We start from the raw sequence: 14,662 nt of genomic DNA on the forward strand, positions 1-14,662 counted from the left end.
AAACAGAGCAGGCAAGCGACAGCCCCAAATGGAGCTGCAATAATGAATATGACTCTGATGCTGTCGGCGAAAGCTTGCTTCAGAGCCGTGATGCCCGCTTCAATCATCGGCGGAGTGACTCCAGGAACCTTCATTAGCGCAGCCTCGTCTTTTCCGGAAAGAGCCATCACAAAAGCCTGCACCGAGGTCGCCGGAAGCCCTGCAGAGATTGTGGCCCTTGACACGTAGCTGATGATGTTGGGCTCCAGGCGATCGGTCAATGCGGCACTGAATATGGCGGTAAAAATAGCCGTCGAAACCGCGCGGCTAGTAATGGCCAACGCAGTGCCTGTAGCGATCAGAGAGTGGGGGGTAGCAAGCTGAATGCCGGCAATGATAAGGATAAGCGGCGCACCGAAACCGATGCCAGCTAACCCAGCAAAAATACAGGCCCGTGTGGAATCACCCGGTTGAATAGTTGTGAATCCAATGATGCCGCCCGTGAAAATGACGAATCCGGCACACAATGGCACGCGGATGGACTTGGCCTTGACGCTCCAGTAGCCCCATAGCACTGTTGACGCCCCGCCAGCCAACCAAAAGGGCTGAGCGCGAGCGGCAAGCAGAAGGGAGTCTTGCTCAAAAAGAGACGTCGTGCTGCAAACATGGACTATTAGCGGATGCGGACATCAATGCCAATGAGCGATGACATGGACAACTTACAGCACCGGATAAAAGATGACAAAGGCAAAGAGCATAATCCCTTCGACAAAAATGAGACCAAGGAATATCCCAAAGACACGGCCGGCGTTAGGCCCTGCTCGGAACAGGTCGTGATGCGCCATGCCGGTTTTAGTGCCTTTCCACTCGTATCCGATGAAGGCAAGCAACGTGACGAGTCCGACCACCAGAGTGACCAACACCTTGGCGTTGGTCCAAGGATATAACCCACCGCCCAGATTGAGACCGACCAAGAAAAGTGTAAGTCCTGCAGTGAACAGTCCAACTCCGATAATATCGAGAGCCATGAGCTTCTGGCCAAGCGTGAAGTTGTCGTAGACGGTATGCCTTTTTAGCGGCCTATAACCAACGAAGATGCAGACTGCAGTGGCTCCCCAGAGTGCCATTTGGATCCACTAACGTTAAGTTAGCAGAGGAGAAAGATTGAGGGTACATGGGACTGACAAAATACTTGCGCCAACCATTTTCTGGGTCGTAGCGGCTAAGAGCGCCGATGATGAGCGGGCCTGAACAGGCGCCAAGAGCCGCGGCAATATTGATGATGGATTGAACCACTTTGGCCAGGTTAGCTCTGGGCTTGTAGGATGCAGGAAGCACATACTCGGCCGCCATTTCTTCGGTAGGATCTCGCTCGGAACACAGTAGGCCAGAGCGGTGGAGGAGAAGCCAAATCCAATGAGGATTTGGGCCACGATGAGTCGGTAGATGCTTTGAGATCCGGGCGCAATTGCTGAACCAATGAACGAAATCACGCAGCAGACAACCATGATAAGCTTCCTAGCTTGGAAAGTATCGGAAGCCGACGAAATGATGGGTGCCAAGACGGCCTGAACAAGGGCCAGCGCGTTGGGCACCCAAGTCTGCGCGGCAGTATTATGAAGACTTTCGCCGATATTTTCCAACTAGTACACCCAGGCATTGTTACTATGCGAACTGACGCCGACGTTCAATATGCACTTACGACGACGGGGGGCCCTTGTAGGGCGATGATCTGAACATAATTGAGCATCAACATGGCTGCCAGGGCGATATAAGTGCGCAGGTGAATCTCGGGCTCCTCTTCAGCGTTTGAGTAGACGAGGTTCGACTCGCTGGCGGGTTGCGACTTTTCATCGTCCACTGTGTCCTCATGATGCACGGTCTGGCCATCCTTGTCTGGCTCCGTCGTGGCTTGCGTGGTGCTCATAATGGCGATTTGCGCGACGGAGTATTGAATGTTATTGCACACGTCCAATATGATCAATAGCAGCTTGCCAGAGATGTTGACCGGGCGCTCATCAAATACTATTCTCATATAGATGCAAGCGCGCGGTCCACTGCTAAGGAGGCACTTACAACGCAAATTGACAGGTCCCACATGATCTAAAGATCTGATGTGGGGAATCCGGGGAAGACCCCAGGATTCCGGGGAAGAGGGTCCGAAGACTCCACCTCAGTTGATCTCGGTTTCTCGCGGGGACAACATGGACGTTTAAGGGCAATTGTTGACAATAGCTCTCCAGCTATTGAACGCCACAGACCGGCGAAATCTATGACCGTCGGGGTGGAAGTTTCGTGCGCGTCGATAAGTTAGTCGGGCCCTTTGACCGCGGTCTGAGCAGACACAGTCCCACAACAACTGCAGGTTGGCGTTCAATGCCTCATGAAAGACTGCGGATTTGCCCAAGAAGAACACTCATCACGATTTGACCATGTAGAGAATCATACCACGCTATCTTCAAAGTTGCTGCAGTGGCGGCCTGTGCTTCTCGTTCGCGGTTGTCTTCAATGCTGTGTGTGTCATGAAGTTCGTTGTTGGCCAGGCCGTTCGATCGCATTCAACGGGGCTTATCCATTGGCAGCGGGGCAAAGCCGTTCCATCGGTCCAAGATCGTATGGCCTTTAGCATTAATGGCTTTGGAGCCGGCTAATGGCGTATAATTCCCCAGCAGCCACGAAACCCAACCAGCTCGCCATCTTTCGCACAGTGACTACGAACAGATGCCTGCTTCTATGAGACTTTCCAATGTTATCAACACCAGCCATGGGCCAATCCGAGGTTTCCATGGTGGCGGCATGCGCAAGTGGTTAGGGGTACGTTACGCGTCGCCACCACTTGGGGAGCTGCGCTGGCGCCCTCCAGTCGAGCCGGAACCTTGGACCAAGGCGCTTCCAGCGATGGAGTTTGGACCGATCTGTGCTCAAGCGGAAGGTTCCTTTCCGGGCTTCGGACATAACAGCATTTCAGAAGACTGCCTTTATCTCAATGTGTACGCCCCATTGTCCACTCAGTGCAACGCCCCGCTGCCCGTGATGGTGTGGATACATGGTGGTGGGCTGTTTCAAGGATCCAGCAGCGATTACGACCCGAGCGCTCTTGTTAAGGAGGGAAAGGTGATTTTTGTTTCTTTCAACTACCGAGTGAACCTCTTTGGCTTCTTCTCTCACCCCGCCATCAACCAAGAGAAACATGACCGTGGAAATTACGGAATCATGGATCAGCAAGCGGCCCTGCGATGGGTGCAGCGCAACATTGACAGATTTGGCGGGGATAGCAACAACGTCACCATCTTCGGAGAATCGGCCGGAGCAATATCTGTGGCCGCGCATATTGCATCGCCGGCCTCGACAGGCCTCTTTCACAAGGCCATCATCCAGAGTGGAGGCTCGCCAATATCGTTCCCTCATCCGTCTGTGGAGTCCTTCGAAGACACTGGAGTCGCACTCGCAGCGGCCGCCAACTGCATCGATCAGTCCCCTTCTGGGCTCCGCGCATTGTCTGCAGCACAGCTCTTGGCAGCCAATTCCGTCCCCAACGGCGAGTTTGGAACGACAAGGTTTCCCTTTGGCTTGATGGAAGACGGGGCCATCATCCCTCGCAACTTGCGACAACGGTTTCTCGACGGCAGCTTCAACAAAACGTCGTTAATGATTGGAGTGACAAAAGACGAGTTCTCCTGGTTCCAGGGAATGATTGAGCTCGCAGCGGGTCTGACGATATCCCAGGAAGCATATCCTGCTATTTTGAGACATTCCATTGAGGCGGCCAGCAAAGGTGGGTTCCTGGGAGTGGAAGTCCCGCCTACTGCGTTCGACAGTATACTGGAACGCTACCCTTTGTCGGACTATCCGCACCCTGCTCGTGCCGTTGCCGCCGCTATTGGGGATTCAGGCATCATTGCGACCTCTGGTAGGCGCTCAGCCCGAGTCATCAAGAAATTTGTCCCGACTGTTTTTGCGTACGAGTTCGACGTCGAAGATGCGCCAGTCTCGTGGCCTCAAGTGTCATTTCAGTACGGGTCTGCTCATGCCCAAGAGCTTCAATTCCTGTTCCGAGGCTTTCATGGAGCGTCTGGTGTTGCGCGGCCGCTCTCCGAAGCGCAGCAGGAACTGTCGTCCCGCATGGTGTCGTACTGGACCAACTTTGCAAGGACCGGATCACCGAATTCAGGCAACACGCAGCCAATCTTGCCGTTATGGCCAGAATATGAAGCCGCTGAGGACAACATAATGCTCCTGGAGGCTCCGCAGCCGCGAAGTGTATCTGGTTGGGGACAGCGGCACCACATGGACTTTTGGGATTCATTCTACAGGTAGCATTTTACGAGAGCCTGCACCAACAAAGAGGGCGTACATTTGCCTACCTGAACCAAAAGTTGCGCGGCAGATGTTGCGCTATGGCTGCTGGGGTTGCAGATCCTAAACGCAAGTTTAGCAGACATCCGACGTCAACAGACGGCGACCACTTTGCAACATTGAAGTCGCTCGGGCCAATGCATGTCGCTTCCGTCGTGCCTGCTGGACCATGTGTGTAGCTACAACGGCTCACACAGTGGTCGTTGTGCATTGACACCGGCTGCCTTGCCACTCCACAACTCAACCCGCATGCCAGCGTGCCATGTCGCAGCATCTGGCACTCGGGGCTTACATCTTGTTCCGGAGCATACGTGTCTACCGATCAATCTACATACTATCGAAATGAGGTGGCCAAAATCAATTCCGGCATGCTCCGCGTTCCCAATGTCAGTCCGTCACATCTAGCTCACTTGGGCGGGGGTCGGCTTCCGTTGTCGCCATGACCCGGGATCATGACATCTGTTCCACTGCAGACGCTCTCCACACAATGCGCGCCAAGTCCGGTTTGTTGATGATATCGCACCGCCGATTTGACAGGTGCAGGGTCTCTCGGGCGTCTTTCGCGTGTATCAATTAAGCACCCCTCGTTGCGACCCCTCCGCACTACCGTGAAGAGCCTCGGCTGGCCCCGCGTGCGGTCCCAATTCTAGGTGCCGAACTGGCGTTGGTAGTTCCGTTGTCGGAATCGGAACCACGATGGACACTTGTTTCACGACACACCACCGACGAGTGCCTACATAAGTATTGATCAGAGCTTGTGGCACAACATTGTAATTGCGCCTATCAAGTGAGTCGGTGTCACCAGCGCATCGCTTCAGCAACACACGCAGCTTCGATAAGACCAGGTCGATGCAGTTCGAGCCTCAGTCCCCCCGTGCCGAACCTACATGACAATACTAGTCAGCGGTTTCTCATACGCCTGAAACCATCAATCGCCCTCAGCAACGCACACAATGATCCTCCACGCATCTTTGGGGACAATTTCTAGTGTTTTAGCACCCCTCGCCACCTCCATTGGAGCCAACTTTACCAGCGCTACCGCCTCACCCCCTCTAGTTTCCCTCTCCGGGATCGGATCTTACTCTGGCATCCAGGTCAACCAAACGCTGAGTGGCCATGCACTTCCTCGCCCTGTCGACGCGTGGCTCGGCGTAGACTATGCCATCCAACCTGTGGGCGAGAACCGCTTCCGACCCATTCAAGGTGTACCTGCCCCATTTCCTGGCGTTCACGATGCTGGAAAGTACGGGCCAGCTTGCACTCAGGACCCAGCCTACGTCGACTTGGACAAGCAAGACGAAGCATGCCTCAACTTCAATGTCTACCGACCGGCAGGCGTGCCATTGACTCAGAAGCTGCCCACACTCGTGTGGATCCATGGAGGGGGCTTCGTGCTATACTCTGCCTTGACCATGGACGGCGCATCGTTTGTCGCGTCGTCCCGCGAGCCGGTCATGGTCGTTACGTTCAACTACCGTCTCAACTCATTCGGTTTCCTTCCCAGCAAGCTCTTCGAGCGACAGGGCTTGCTGAACCTCGGTCTCCAGGACCAGACATTTTTCCTCGAGTTTCTGCAAACTCACCTGTCAGAGTTCGGGGGCGACCCGAAGCAGATTACTCTGGGCGGGCTTTCGGCCGGAGCACATTCCACGGCGTTTCAGTACTTTCACAATTATGGCGTCAGCAAAGGGAATCCTCTTTTTGCCAGAGCATTCATGCAGTCTGGAGCAGCCACAGCCCGAGCGTTCCCGCCTGTCGACTACCCGCGGTACAAGAGCGATTTTGAAAGCCTCATGAGCCACATTGGATGCGCTACAGATGCGGGTGACAAGGAACAGCTCAGCTGTCTCCGCAAAACCCCCGCTCGGGAGATCGAGAAGATCACGTCGGCGATTTATGCAGAGGCAGAGCCTAATCTTAATTGGCCTTGGCAACCCGCGCTTGGCGGCGCACTTCTGGAGCACTCGGGGTCACAATCGCTTACCGAAGGGACATTTCACCATCTTCCTCTGGTGACGAGCCACACCACCGACGAGGGCAAACTATACACCCCAGGCTACCTGCAAACAAATGATGATTTTATCGAGTTTTGGCATCGGATGAGCCCCGGGCTGAACAGAACCGACCTGGCCATATTGAACGACCTGTACCCGGACCCTGTTGCGCATCCTGAGTCTGCCTGGGCAAAGTCCCCAAACAGTACCCAATATAATCGCCTCTCGGCCTCGTGGTCGGACATGGCCTACATTTGTCCTAGTCGACAGACGGCGCGGCGCACGTCCGGTGCCGACGTGCCAACTTGGAGGCTGCGCTTCAACACGCCCGCAAACCCATTGAGTGCGCAATCATGGAAGGGCATTCCACACGCATCGGATATGTCCTACTTGTGGAACGACCCTAGCGTTCCATTCAAGGAGACTGCTAGGCGGTATCACGCATACATGGCAAGCTTCGTTGCAACCGGGGACCCCAACAAGCTGCGTGAGGACGACGCCGTAGCGTGGCCCATGTACAAGGCCGATGCTAATGAGGTGCCGACCCAGGTCGTTGTGAACCCGGAGTCTGTGGATGTAGAGAAGGACGACATGAGGGTCAGACAGTGCGAGTTTTGGAATGACATTGACCGGGCACACAGGTTGAACAAGTAGAGCGATAGTTGCAGGCAGGCACGGTATTACACAGCTGAGCCGCTCAAAGCGATTGTAATTGATGTTTTAAAAGTCATCTATAAAGGATGTACATGATACGAATCCTCAAAGTTACGACGCACAAGAACCCGTCGACGTCTACATGACCCAGGTGTTTATTTGACCGCCTCCTGATCATAGTAGAGGTCGCACGCGTGCGGATGCTGCATGCAGTACTTGGGCACCAGGGGTGTCGCGCTGATGCCGTTGGCCACAAGGTATTCTCGGAAGTTGAGAATGCGCTGAGTGAATGTGGTGGTGCGCTTCTTGCCCGTCTTGGGGTCCTTGTTGCCCGACCAGGTCAGCTCGCCGAGGGCGGCGGCGCGCGGCCACATCTTGCCGCTGATGATGGTGTCATCGACCTGCTCGGACCAGAGGGGCGCGGAGGCGCCGATGACGTGCTTCTTTTGCGCGGATGTCAGGTTAGATGTGAAGTCGTAGTCATAGATGCGCTGCCACGTCTTGTAAGGAGCGCACCACGAGCCGCCGATGCCGCCGTAGTTGAAGTTGGGCGTGTCGGGGGTGGGGTTGGACTGGACGTTGTAGCGGGCATCGTTGGTCACGTAGCCACCGAAGCCGCAGTCAAGGTACAGGAAGTCGGAGCTAGAGACAATGACGTCGTATCCGGCCTCGGTGAGCTTTCCGATGTTGGTGAGGCCATTGTTCCACGATTGCATGATGACGTCCTTGGAGACGTTGGTGGCAGCAGCGTCAGCTGAGAGCACGACATCCTCCCACATGACGAGGCGACGCTTCTTGTTGCCGGTGTTCTTCTTGTCCATGAAGATGGGCGTCGAGTGCTCGATCCAGTACTGGTTGAGGTCGAAGTAGGTGCGCGACTTGTCCTCGGCAAACCAGTCACGGATGCCCTTGGAGAAGTTGAAGCAGCCCGTCTGGAGCTCATCACCACCCACGTGGAAGAAGTCGTCGGTGAAGCGGCTTGAAAGCTCCTTGTACACCTGCTCGACGACCTTGTAGGTCTTGGGGTTCATAACATCCAGCTGGCCGGGGTTGGGCTGCACGGCCGTGTGCAGCGCCCAGACGTCGTTGGACCACCAGCTGTTCTCGCACGTCACGATGTCCTTGTCGATTTGCTTCCAGCCGGACGCAGAGTGGCCGGGCATGTCGATCTCGGGAACAACGCGCACGCCGCGAGCACGCGCGTAAGAAATGATGTCGGCCACATCCCTGGCCGAGTACGTCTCCGCAGACGAGTACGCATCCTTGGTCACCTGCGGGTACGCGTCGATGTGGATGGGCCAGGACTGCGTGTCGGTGATGTGCCAGTGCAGAATGTTCATCTTGGAAAGCGCGAGGCCGTCAATCTGCTCCTTGATCTTGTTGACGCTGATGAAGTTGCGACCCGTGTCGACCATGACGCCGCGGTAGGCAAAGTTGGGGCGATCCTTGATGGTCACGGGCTGCTCGATCAGAAGACCGTCGCGCCCGTCCGAGATGATGAGCTGCTGCAGAGTCGTGAAAGCGTGCAGCGCGCCCCAGGCCGTCTTGGCCGTGATCTCAATCGTCGGCGAGGACCCAATCGTCAGGGTATAGCTCTCGTCAACGCCATGCTTCAGGTCCGCCGACCAGTCGTCGATCTTGATGTTGACACCCGACAACCAGCTGCCTCCCGTGGTCCGCTTGGTGTTGGCATCGCTGCCCGCCGTGGGGAAGGGGTCGAACTTGGGGATGGGAGCCTCGGTAGCTTGCGGTACCCAGCGAAGCTTTTTGGCCGCCTCAATCGCGCGGTTCCAGGCATCCTTGACGACGCGCGAGTTGTCGTTGGGCTTGTGGTCCGAATTGGTGCGATAGTCGAGATAGCCGACGCTCCTGGGACCAGATGTGCCCCAGGTAATCTCCTGCGGCGCCGGCAGGGGATTGACCTTGACGGCAGAGGCCGCCGCCGCGAAACCGAGGGCGAGGTGGAAGCGCATCTTGCCCGTGATCGCTGTTGATGGTTAGTTGACCGCTGCTGTCAATGAGGCGCGTGGTTGTACAAGCAGAGACACTACAGGGCCGGCGCGACGCGTGCTTTTGTACACGTCGTCGTCGACACGGACTCAGGGACCCCATGGCGGCCCGATGCTACACAAGCTGCACCGCTCTTTTTCTTTTTGCTGGCGATTTTGCGCCGAGATGACATGATGCGGGGATCATCGGGGGAGACTGTGATGGAATGTAACCCTGGCTAGGCACGGTAGCGTCTCTTAGACTCCAAGTCGACGAAATTAAGGGCCCTTGCTATCAAGATTGAGGCGGCAAGACCAGGGATGGAACCACTGCAGGAGCGCCATCTGTCAGTCTTGAGCCATGTCTTGGTTGCACGACGCATGCGGCGCCGGCCAAGCATTCTCCCGTCCGTCACAAGACAGACGCGCGCCCTCTGGGCCGTCTGAGGTTGCAAAGTTGGAGAAGAAGCTCCACGACCCCAAGCTGCAGCTTCCTAATGCGCGGGGAGAATAATATCGCGGACCAAGGTACAGTTGGAGCCGTGGCTTGCTTGGCTTCCAGTCTGGCTTGGTCATTCAGGGCCCTGTGCCTGTCTTTCCGCACGGGGCTTGGAGGAACCACGCTGCCAGCCGGCACTTTCGTCCAGTAAGAGGGCGGCCTGGGCCGTGGTTCCCCGCATTGCGACGTTACCTTGTCATGGCGGCGCGTGCCACCCGCCGCCTGCTCTTGATCTGTGCGCCACATTCAGCCTCAAAGCTCTGGCTCACTGCGACTGCGTTGCGTTGCGTTGCGTTACATGGCAGGTCGGTCCCGTGGTGAAAAGTCCAAAAGTCATTGACTGTTGGCCAGATGGCGAGCCTTGGCAGTAACCCTTCGTGGCTGCCTCGACGTTTCCATGCGTCGCTGTTCTGCGCTGAATGAGAAGCTTCACCCGTGAAACAGCACGATCGGACGAACCCACGACCCACTAAAACCCACTAAAAGAGCCATGTTTGCCCCCTGAGGCGAAGTGGATGCAGTGAAGACTGAAGAGTCGATACCGCCGCCACTTACACGCTTATTACAGACGCCCATTCAGGGGTAGCCCATGCCTCTGCACATGAAACCCACGAGATGAGCGGGACAATCGACGACAAAGTGAAATCGGATCGGGCAGCGAAACCTCCGCCTGACACGTCGTCCACAGAGACTATTGCCGTCCATAACGCCTGGAAATGCAACTGTGGCGTCGCCTCGGCCCTGCCCGCTGCCCGCGTGCATGCCCCGATGAGACATGATAACCTTGTGCCCGCCTGTGCGTACCACAGTCGGCAACACGCGACCGTGTGGCAGTCTCGGCCCCGGAAGCGCTCTCCATGACGATGGCTCGTGGTCCGGACCGCGGGCCCGATGGTGGTCGTGCGTCAAAGGTGACAATCCATCGTCACATCGATTAGCTCGGGCCCTTGCAGTGTTACCCCAACGAACCCAACCCCTGCCCCTCGAGTTCACCAACGCAGCTTGGTGACCATTGCGCTCGCTCGTCACCGCCATGCCACACAAGCTGCCCGAACCTCCCGGAGTCCGGGAACGCCAGCTGATGGCATCAATGGAAATGATCGTCGTGCCATGTGAGGCCCATGTCGTCTCTCGAGCCACCTTGAGTGCATTGACTCGACCCGAGCCACATGGGCAGACGCAGTGCCCCGTGTGCCTCTATTTTTTATTTTTATTTTCCTTCGACCTGTCAGTACTGTATTTGGAACGCTCTGTTGGACAATTGTTCTTCTGATTGCCCAACAGAACGCGAATGGAAACCCTCAATCGTAAACACGGACCACCAAAGAAATGCCCGAGCTTCTATGGGGCGCCAGCAACCTGGCTCCGCGACGCTAGGCGGACAGCAAACGAAGCTGAAGGCAAGGAGACCCGAGACGGCTTCATCAGCACAAAACCATCCACTGCAGATATCTGCTTCAAGATTGACGAACCCCATTAACGTCCGCTTTGTGTCTCACTTAGTGCCGGGTCACGATAAAGGCGCTCCGATCAACACGTCAGCGCCCCGAGTCGAGTCGGGCTCTGGCACGAAACCATGACTCTCACCATCGACGCACTCAACGCGCTTAGTCGCATCCTCAAGCAGGGCTTTGTCTTGTGAATTCGAACCCCGTCCCAATCGGCGAACGCGCGGATTTAATGTCGCAGATAGCACTACATCACGATCCAATTCGTGCAGACGACGTTGACTTTCACATAAGTTGGATAGATGCTGAATTTAATGTCTAGGCGACCACAGCGAACAATGAACAACACAGGTGCCGTGCAGCTCAACACGAATACTTGGTGCAGTGGACCGCAACAGCACACGCCGAGGGTTTGGTAGACGAGAGTCTACAATTGACGCACAGAAGCGGTCCAAAGGTTTTAGATCGCCATTTGGTATCGCCAGATCGCGGTCGTTTCGTATGGCGACACAACTGGCGGTACGTAGGGTATTCTGTTCCTCCCTCTTCCGGTGCCGGCGCACGGAGAGATCCGTGTTACCACCCAGTCCCGGACTGGAGCCAAGAAGGTGTGGCCCTCCGCTCCCGACAAATTGAGGTTGGGCCATCCCTAGCTCTTTTCTGTTCGTGTTCTGTTTCTTGGCTATATATTGACAACCTTCTCGTCGCTCTAGTCACCTGCCTTTTGTCATATGATGGCAAGGAGGCCTCCAGTGTTCGTGTCCTTGTTAGCACCACATCGCCATGAAAGCGACTGCACGTACACATGGATCACGAATTCTCCGAGCCCGCACCTATATCGGGCCGCCAAACGAGTCTGTAGGCTGAATGTAGGGTGCCACCGAGTAATCTGAAGTTCGTGCCAGGCGAAGAGTCCGATTGGGCATGATTGGGCGCGACCGGAAACCAAGTTCTTCCTATACAAGTTGCGTTGGCATCGGCAGTGCGACACTGATGCGGGTGAGGAGAAGAGATGTTGTTGGTTGGCCATTGCTGTGATCCGCCGTTTAAGCCGCCCCTCTATGCTCGTATTCTGGGCTCCGGTGCTTGGCATTTAGACTCGAACCAACACATGCAATCAGCCGTGTTTTCTCCATCCTCAGCCGCCCCTTGTCTTCGGTGCAACGCCAGAATCCATCGTGAATGACAGTCGAGACTCTCACAGAGCCCAACGGCTGCTCGGGTGCATTTCGCAAGTGTGGTACCGTACAGTCATGAGCTGTCATGAACAATAGCATCATCCATGCTGCGGAAGATGGCTCAACCACATTACAGAGAGTTTCCGCAAAATGCAGAGGTATGGCAAGCCGCAAGTGCAGCCAGCAATCGTATCAAATCGTTCGTGAGAGAAGCAACTTTAAACGCAAGCCGCGATCAAGAATTATGTAGGTGCACAGGCTTCGGTCCGGTCTGGTGGGAACTGGCCTACCCTAGAGAAGCCAACTGTGTTCCCGAAAGTGAACTATCTACCCTTGAAAGGAGTAGTGTATAGATAGGGTAATCTTCTTTATACAGAAATACTGTTTTACGGGAAGCCTGCTTAGGGTGTGCTGCCGCTATTAACGACCTGATTGAATCTATTGTTCTGTGGAAGTAGACTTATGTGTATTCTGCGGCTGGTGTCAGTCCCTGTGCTGGTCCAGTCAAGAAGCGTTGCAACATATCCGCGCATTCGTTTGCCCTGGCCATGACTGTATGCTAGCGTGCGCATTGCTGAGTCTCTTTTAGAGCCATGCAGAATGGAGCTCGTGCTCGGAGCTCCATGACGCGGGTGATCCTGCCGCAATCCCCAGCACGCGGGAGAGTCGCCAAGTTCCGAAGTTCCGCCCCTGCATCCGAACTTCAGCGACAGAAGTCCCCTCTTGGAACACAATAACGAATCTGTGAATAATGGAAACGAAAACAAGACGGGGCGTCCTGACATTAGTCTCGAATTGAACGCTGCCACGCGATGCGTGACGGACCCGGCCGGCCAATGCGTTGGCGAAACGTAAAGACTCCGGTCGCCTGCCGGATCATGGCTTCACGGGCCGGGACGAGCCCGCTTAAGACGGCGAGGACAGGCGAGCAAACCATAAAATATGCCATTTAACCGCACGCCATGCATAAGTATACAACAAGTCCAATCATCATGCGCTCACTGCTGCTTGAGGCCCAGCGCCCCTCGGAGCACCTGCATAAACTTCCACACATCCTCGAAGCGCGTGTACAGCGGCACGGGCGCGACGCGGATGACGTCGGGCTTCCTCTTGTCGCAGATGACGGCGTTCTCCTCGAGCGCCTGCGTCACGCGCTCGAGCAGGCCCTCGCGCAGCAGCACGCTCAGCTGCGTGCCGCGCTGCAACGGGTCCGATGGGGTGATGATGCCGAACAGCGGCTTCTCTCCCGCGGGCTGCTCCGTGAGCATCTGGTTGAGGAGGTGCTCCGCGTAGGCCGTGATGACGAGCGCCTTGCTGCGCAGGTCCGCCATGCTGGTCTTGTTGAAGACGGACAGGGCGGCCGACAGGCTCGCGAGGTCGATGGCGGACGGGTTCGACGCCTGGTAGCCGGCGGCGCCGGGGGTCGGCACAAACATGTTGTCCATGTTGAAGCGCACGCTCTTGTCGCCGCCGTACCAGCCCATCAGCCGCGGGCGGTACGTCGGTCGGCCGTCGGCCCACTCGACCTTGCCGTGCTTCTCGTGGACGTAGGCGCCAGCGATGGCACCGGGGCCGGCGTTGATGTACTTGTACGTGCACCAGCAGGCAAAGTCGACGTCCCAGTCGTGCAGCTTGAGCTCGACGTTGCCGGCCGCGTGGGCGAGGTCCCAGCCGACGACGATGCCGCGCTCCTTGGCGTAGGCCGTGATGCGCGGGATGTCGAATAGCTGGCCGGAGTAGTACTGGATTCCGGGGAGCAGCAGCAGGGCCGTCTCGTCGGCGTGCTCGTCAATCGTGCGCAGCACCTTTTCCGTCGGGATGAGCGAGGTGCCGGCGTCGGGCTCAATCTTGACCATGCTCTTCTCCGGGTCCAGGCCGTGCCACACGACCTGGCCCTCGATGGCGTAGTGGTCGCTGGGGAAGGGCTTCCACTCGAGGATGATCTTGTGGCGCTTGGCGTCGGGCTTGTAGAAGCTCGCCATCATCAGGTGCAGGTTGATGGTGAGCGTGTTCATGATGACGATCTCGTCGGGGGACGCGCCAACGAGGTCGGCCGACTTCTTGGCGCAGTCCTCGGCCATGTCCTGCCACTGGGTGAGGGGCGAGTCGGCCATGTCGGTGAAGTGGCCGTTGACGCCAATGGACGCCCACGTCTCCAGCTGGGCGTCGAGGTGCCGCCGCACGGCCTTGGGCTGGGCGCCGAGCGAGTTGCCGACAAAGTAGAGGCACTGCTCGTCTGCGGCGTGGCCATTGACGCCATTGACGGCGTCGGTGGTGGTGAGTTGGGCTATTTTCAGGTAAGCTCGCGGGCTCACATTGAGTGAGGCGCCGTAGCTTTAGGGCGCGCGACATGGGTGTACTCACGGGGCAGCTTGCCATCAAGGGCCTTCTTCTTCAGCGACGCCTTCGTCGGCAGGACGAACTCGTCGCGCAGGTGCCGCAGCTTGTCCTGGCCGTCCATGTGCTGCGCAAAGGCGACGGAGTTGGCGTCGGGCGGGAACTTGACGGCCGCGCCGCTGCGAAGCCGCTGTACACAGGCGTCAAAGTCCATGATAGCGGCTGGGGC

The 14,662-nt window shown here is 56.8% G+C and overlaps 5 protein-coding genes across 5 annotated transcripts; 2 read left to right on the plus strand and 3 right to left on the minus strand.

Annotated features, from left to right (window-relative positions):
• Nucleotides 1-698: 698 nt before the first annotated feature.
• PLICBS_009940 (uncharacterized protein) lies at nucleotides 699-1,906 on the minus strand (the record flags this gene model as incomplete). The annotated part of the gene is made up of 4 exons (XM_018327264.2): nucleotides 699-1,115; nucleotides 1,165-1,274; nucleotides 1,322-1,622; nucleotides 1,682-1,906. The coding sequence occupies 4 exons, from the start codon at nucleotides 1,904-1,906 to the stop codon at nucleotides 699-701; spliced, it is 1,053 nt and encodes a 350-aa protein (XP_018174295.2).
• Nucleotides 1,907-3,192: 1,286 nt separating this feature from the next.
• On the plus strand, nucleotides 3,193-4,296 carry PLICBS_009941 (uncharacterized protein; the record flags this gene model as incomplete). The annotated part of the gene is made up of 1 exon (XM_018327263.2): nucleotides 3,193-4,296. One exon carries the CDS (start codon nucleotides 3,193-3,195, stop codon nucleotides 4,294-4,296), a length of 1,104 nt encoding a protein of 367 aa, XP_018174294.2.
• Nucleotides 4,297-5,288: 992 nt separating this feature from the next.
• PLICBS_009942 (uncharacterized protein) lies at nucleotides 5,289-6,983 on the plus strand (the record flags this gene model as incomplete). Its single annotated transcript, XM_018327262.2, has 1 exon — nucleotides 5,289-6,983. The coding sequence occupies one exon, from the start codon at nucleotides 5,289-5,291 to the stop codon at nucleotides 6,981-6,983; it is 1,695 nt and encodes a 564-aa protein (XP_018174293.2).
• A 155-nt stretch (nucleotides 6,984-7,138) lies between these two features.
• Nucleotides 7,139-8,956, minus strand: PLICBS_009943 (woronin body major protein; the record flags this gene model as incomplete). Its single annotated transcript, XM_018327261.2, has 1 exon — nucleotides 7,139-8,956. One exon carries the CDS (start codon nucleotides 8,954-8,956, stop codon nucleotides 7,139-7,141), a length of 1,818 nt encoding a protein of 605 aa, XP_018174292.2.
• Nucleotides 8,957-13,094: 4,138 nt separating this feature from the next.
• PLICBS_009944 (kynureninase (L-kynurenine hydrolase)) lies at nucleotides 13,095-14,647 on the minus strand (the record flags this gene model as incomplete). Its single annotated transcript, XM_018327260.2, has 2 exons — nucleotides 13,095-14,383; nucleotides 14,461-14,647. 2 exons carry the CDS (start codon nucleotides 14,645-14,647, stop codon nucleotides 13,095-13,097), a joined length of 1,476 nt encoding a protein of 491 aa, XP_018174291.2.
• Between the last annotated feature and the right edge of the window lie 15 nt (nucleotides 14,648-14,662).

Source organism: Purpureocillium lilacinum (genome assembly GCF_023168085.1).
Source record: "Purpureocillium lilacinum CBS 284.36 DNA, scaffold_8, whole genome shotgun sequence".
Lineage (NCBI taxonomy): Eukaryota > Fungi > Ascomycota > Sordariomycetes > Hypocreales > Ophiocordycipitaceae > Purpureocillium > Purpureocillium lilacinum.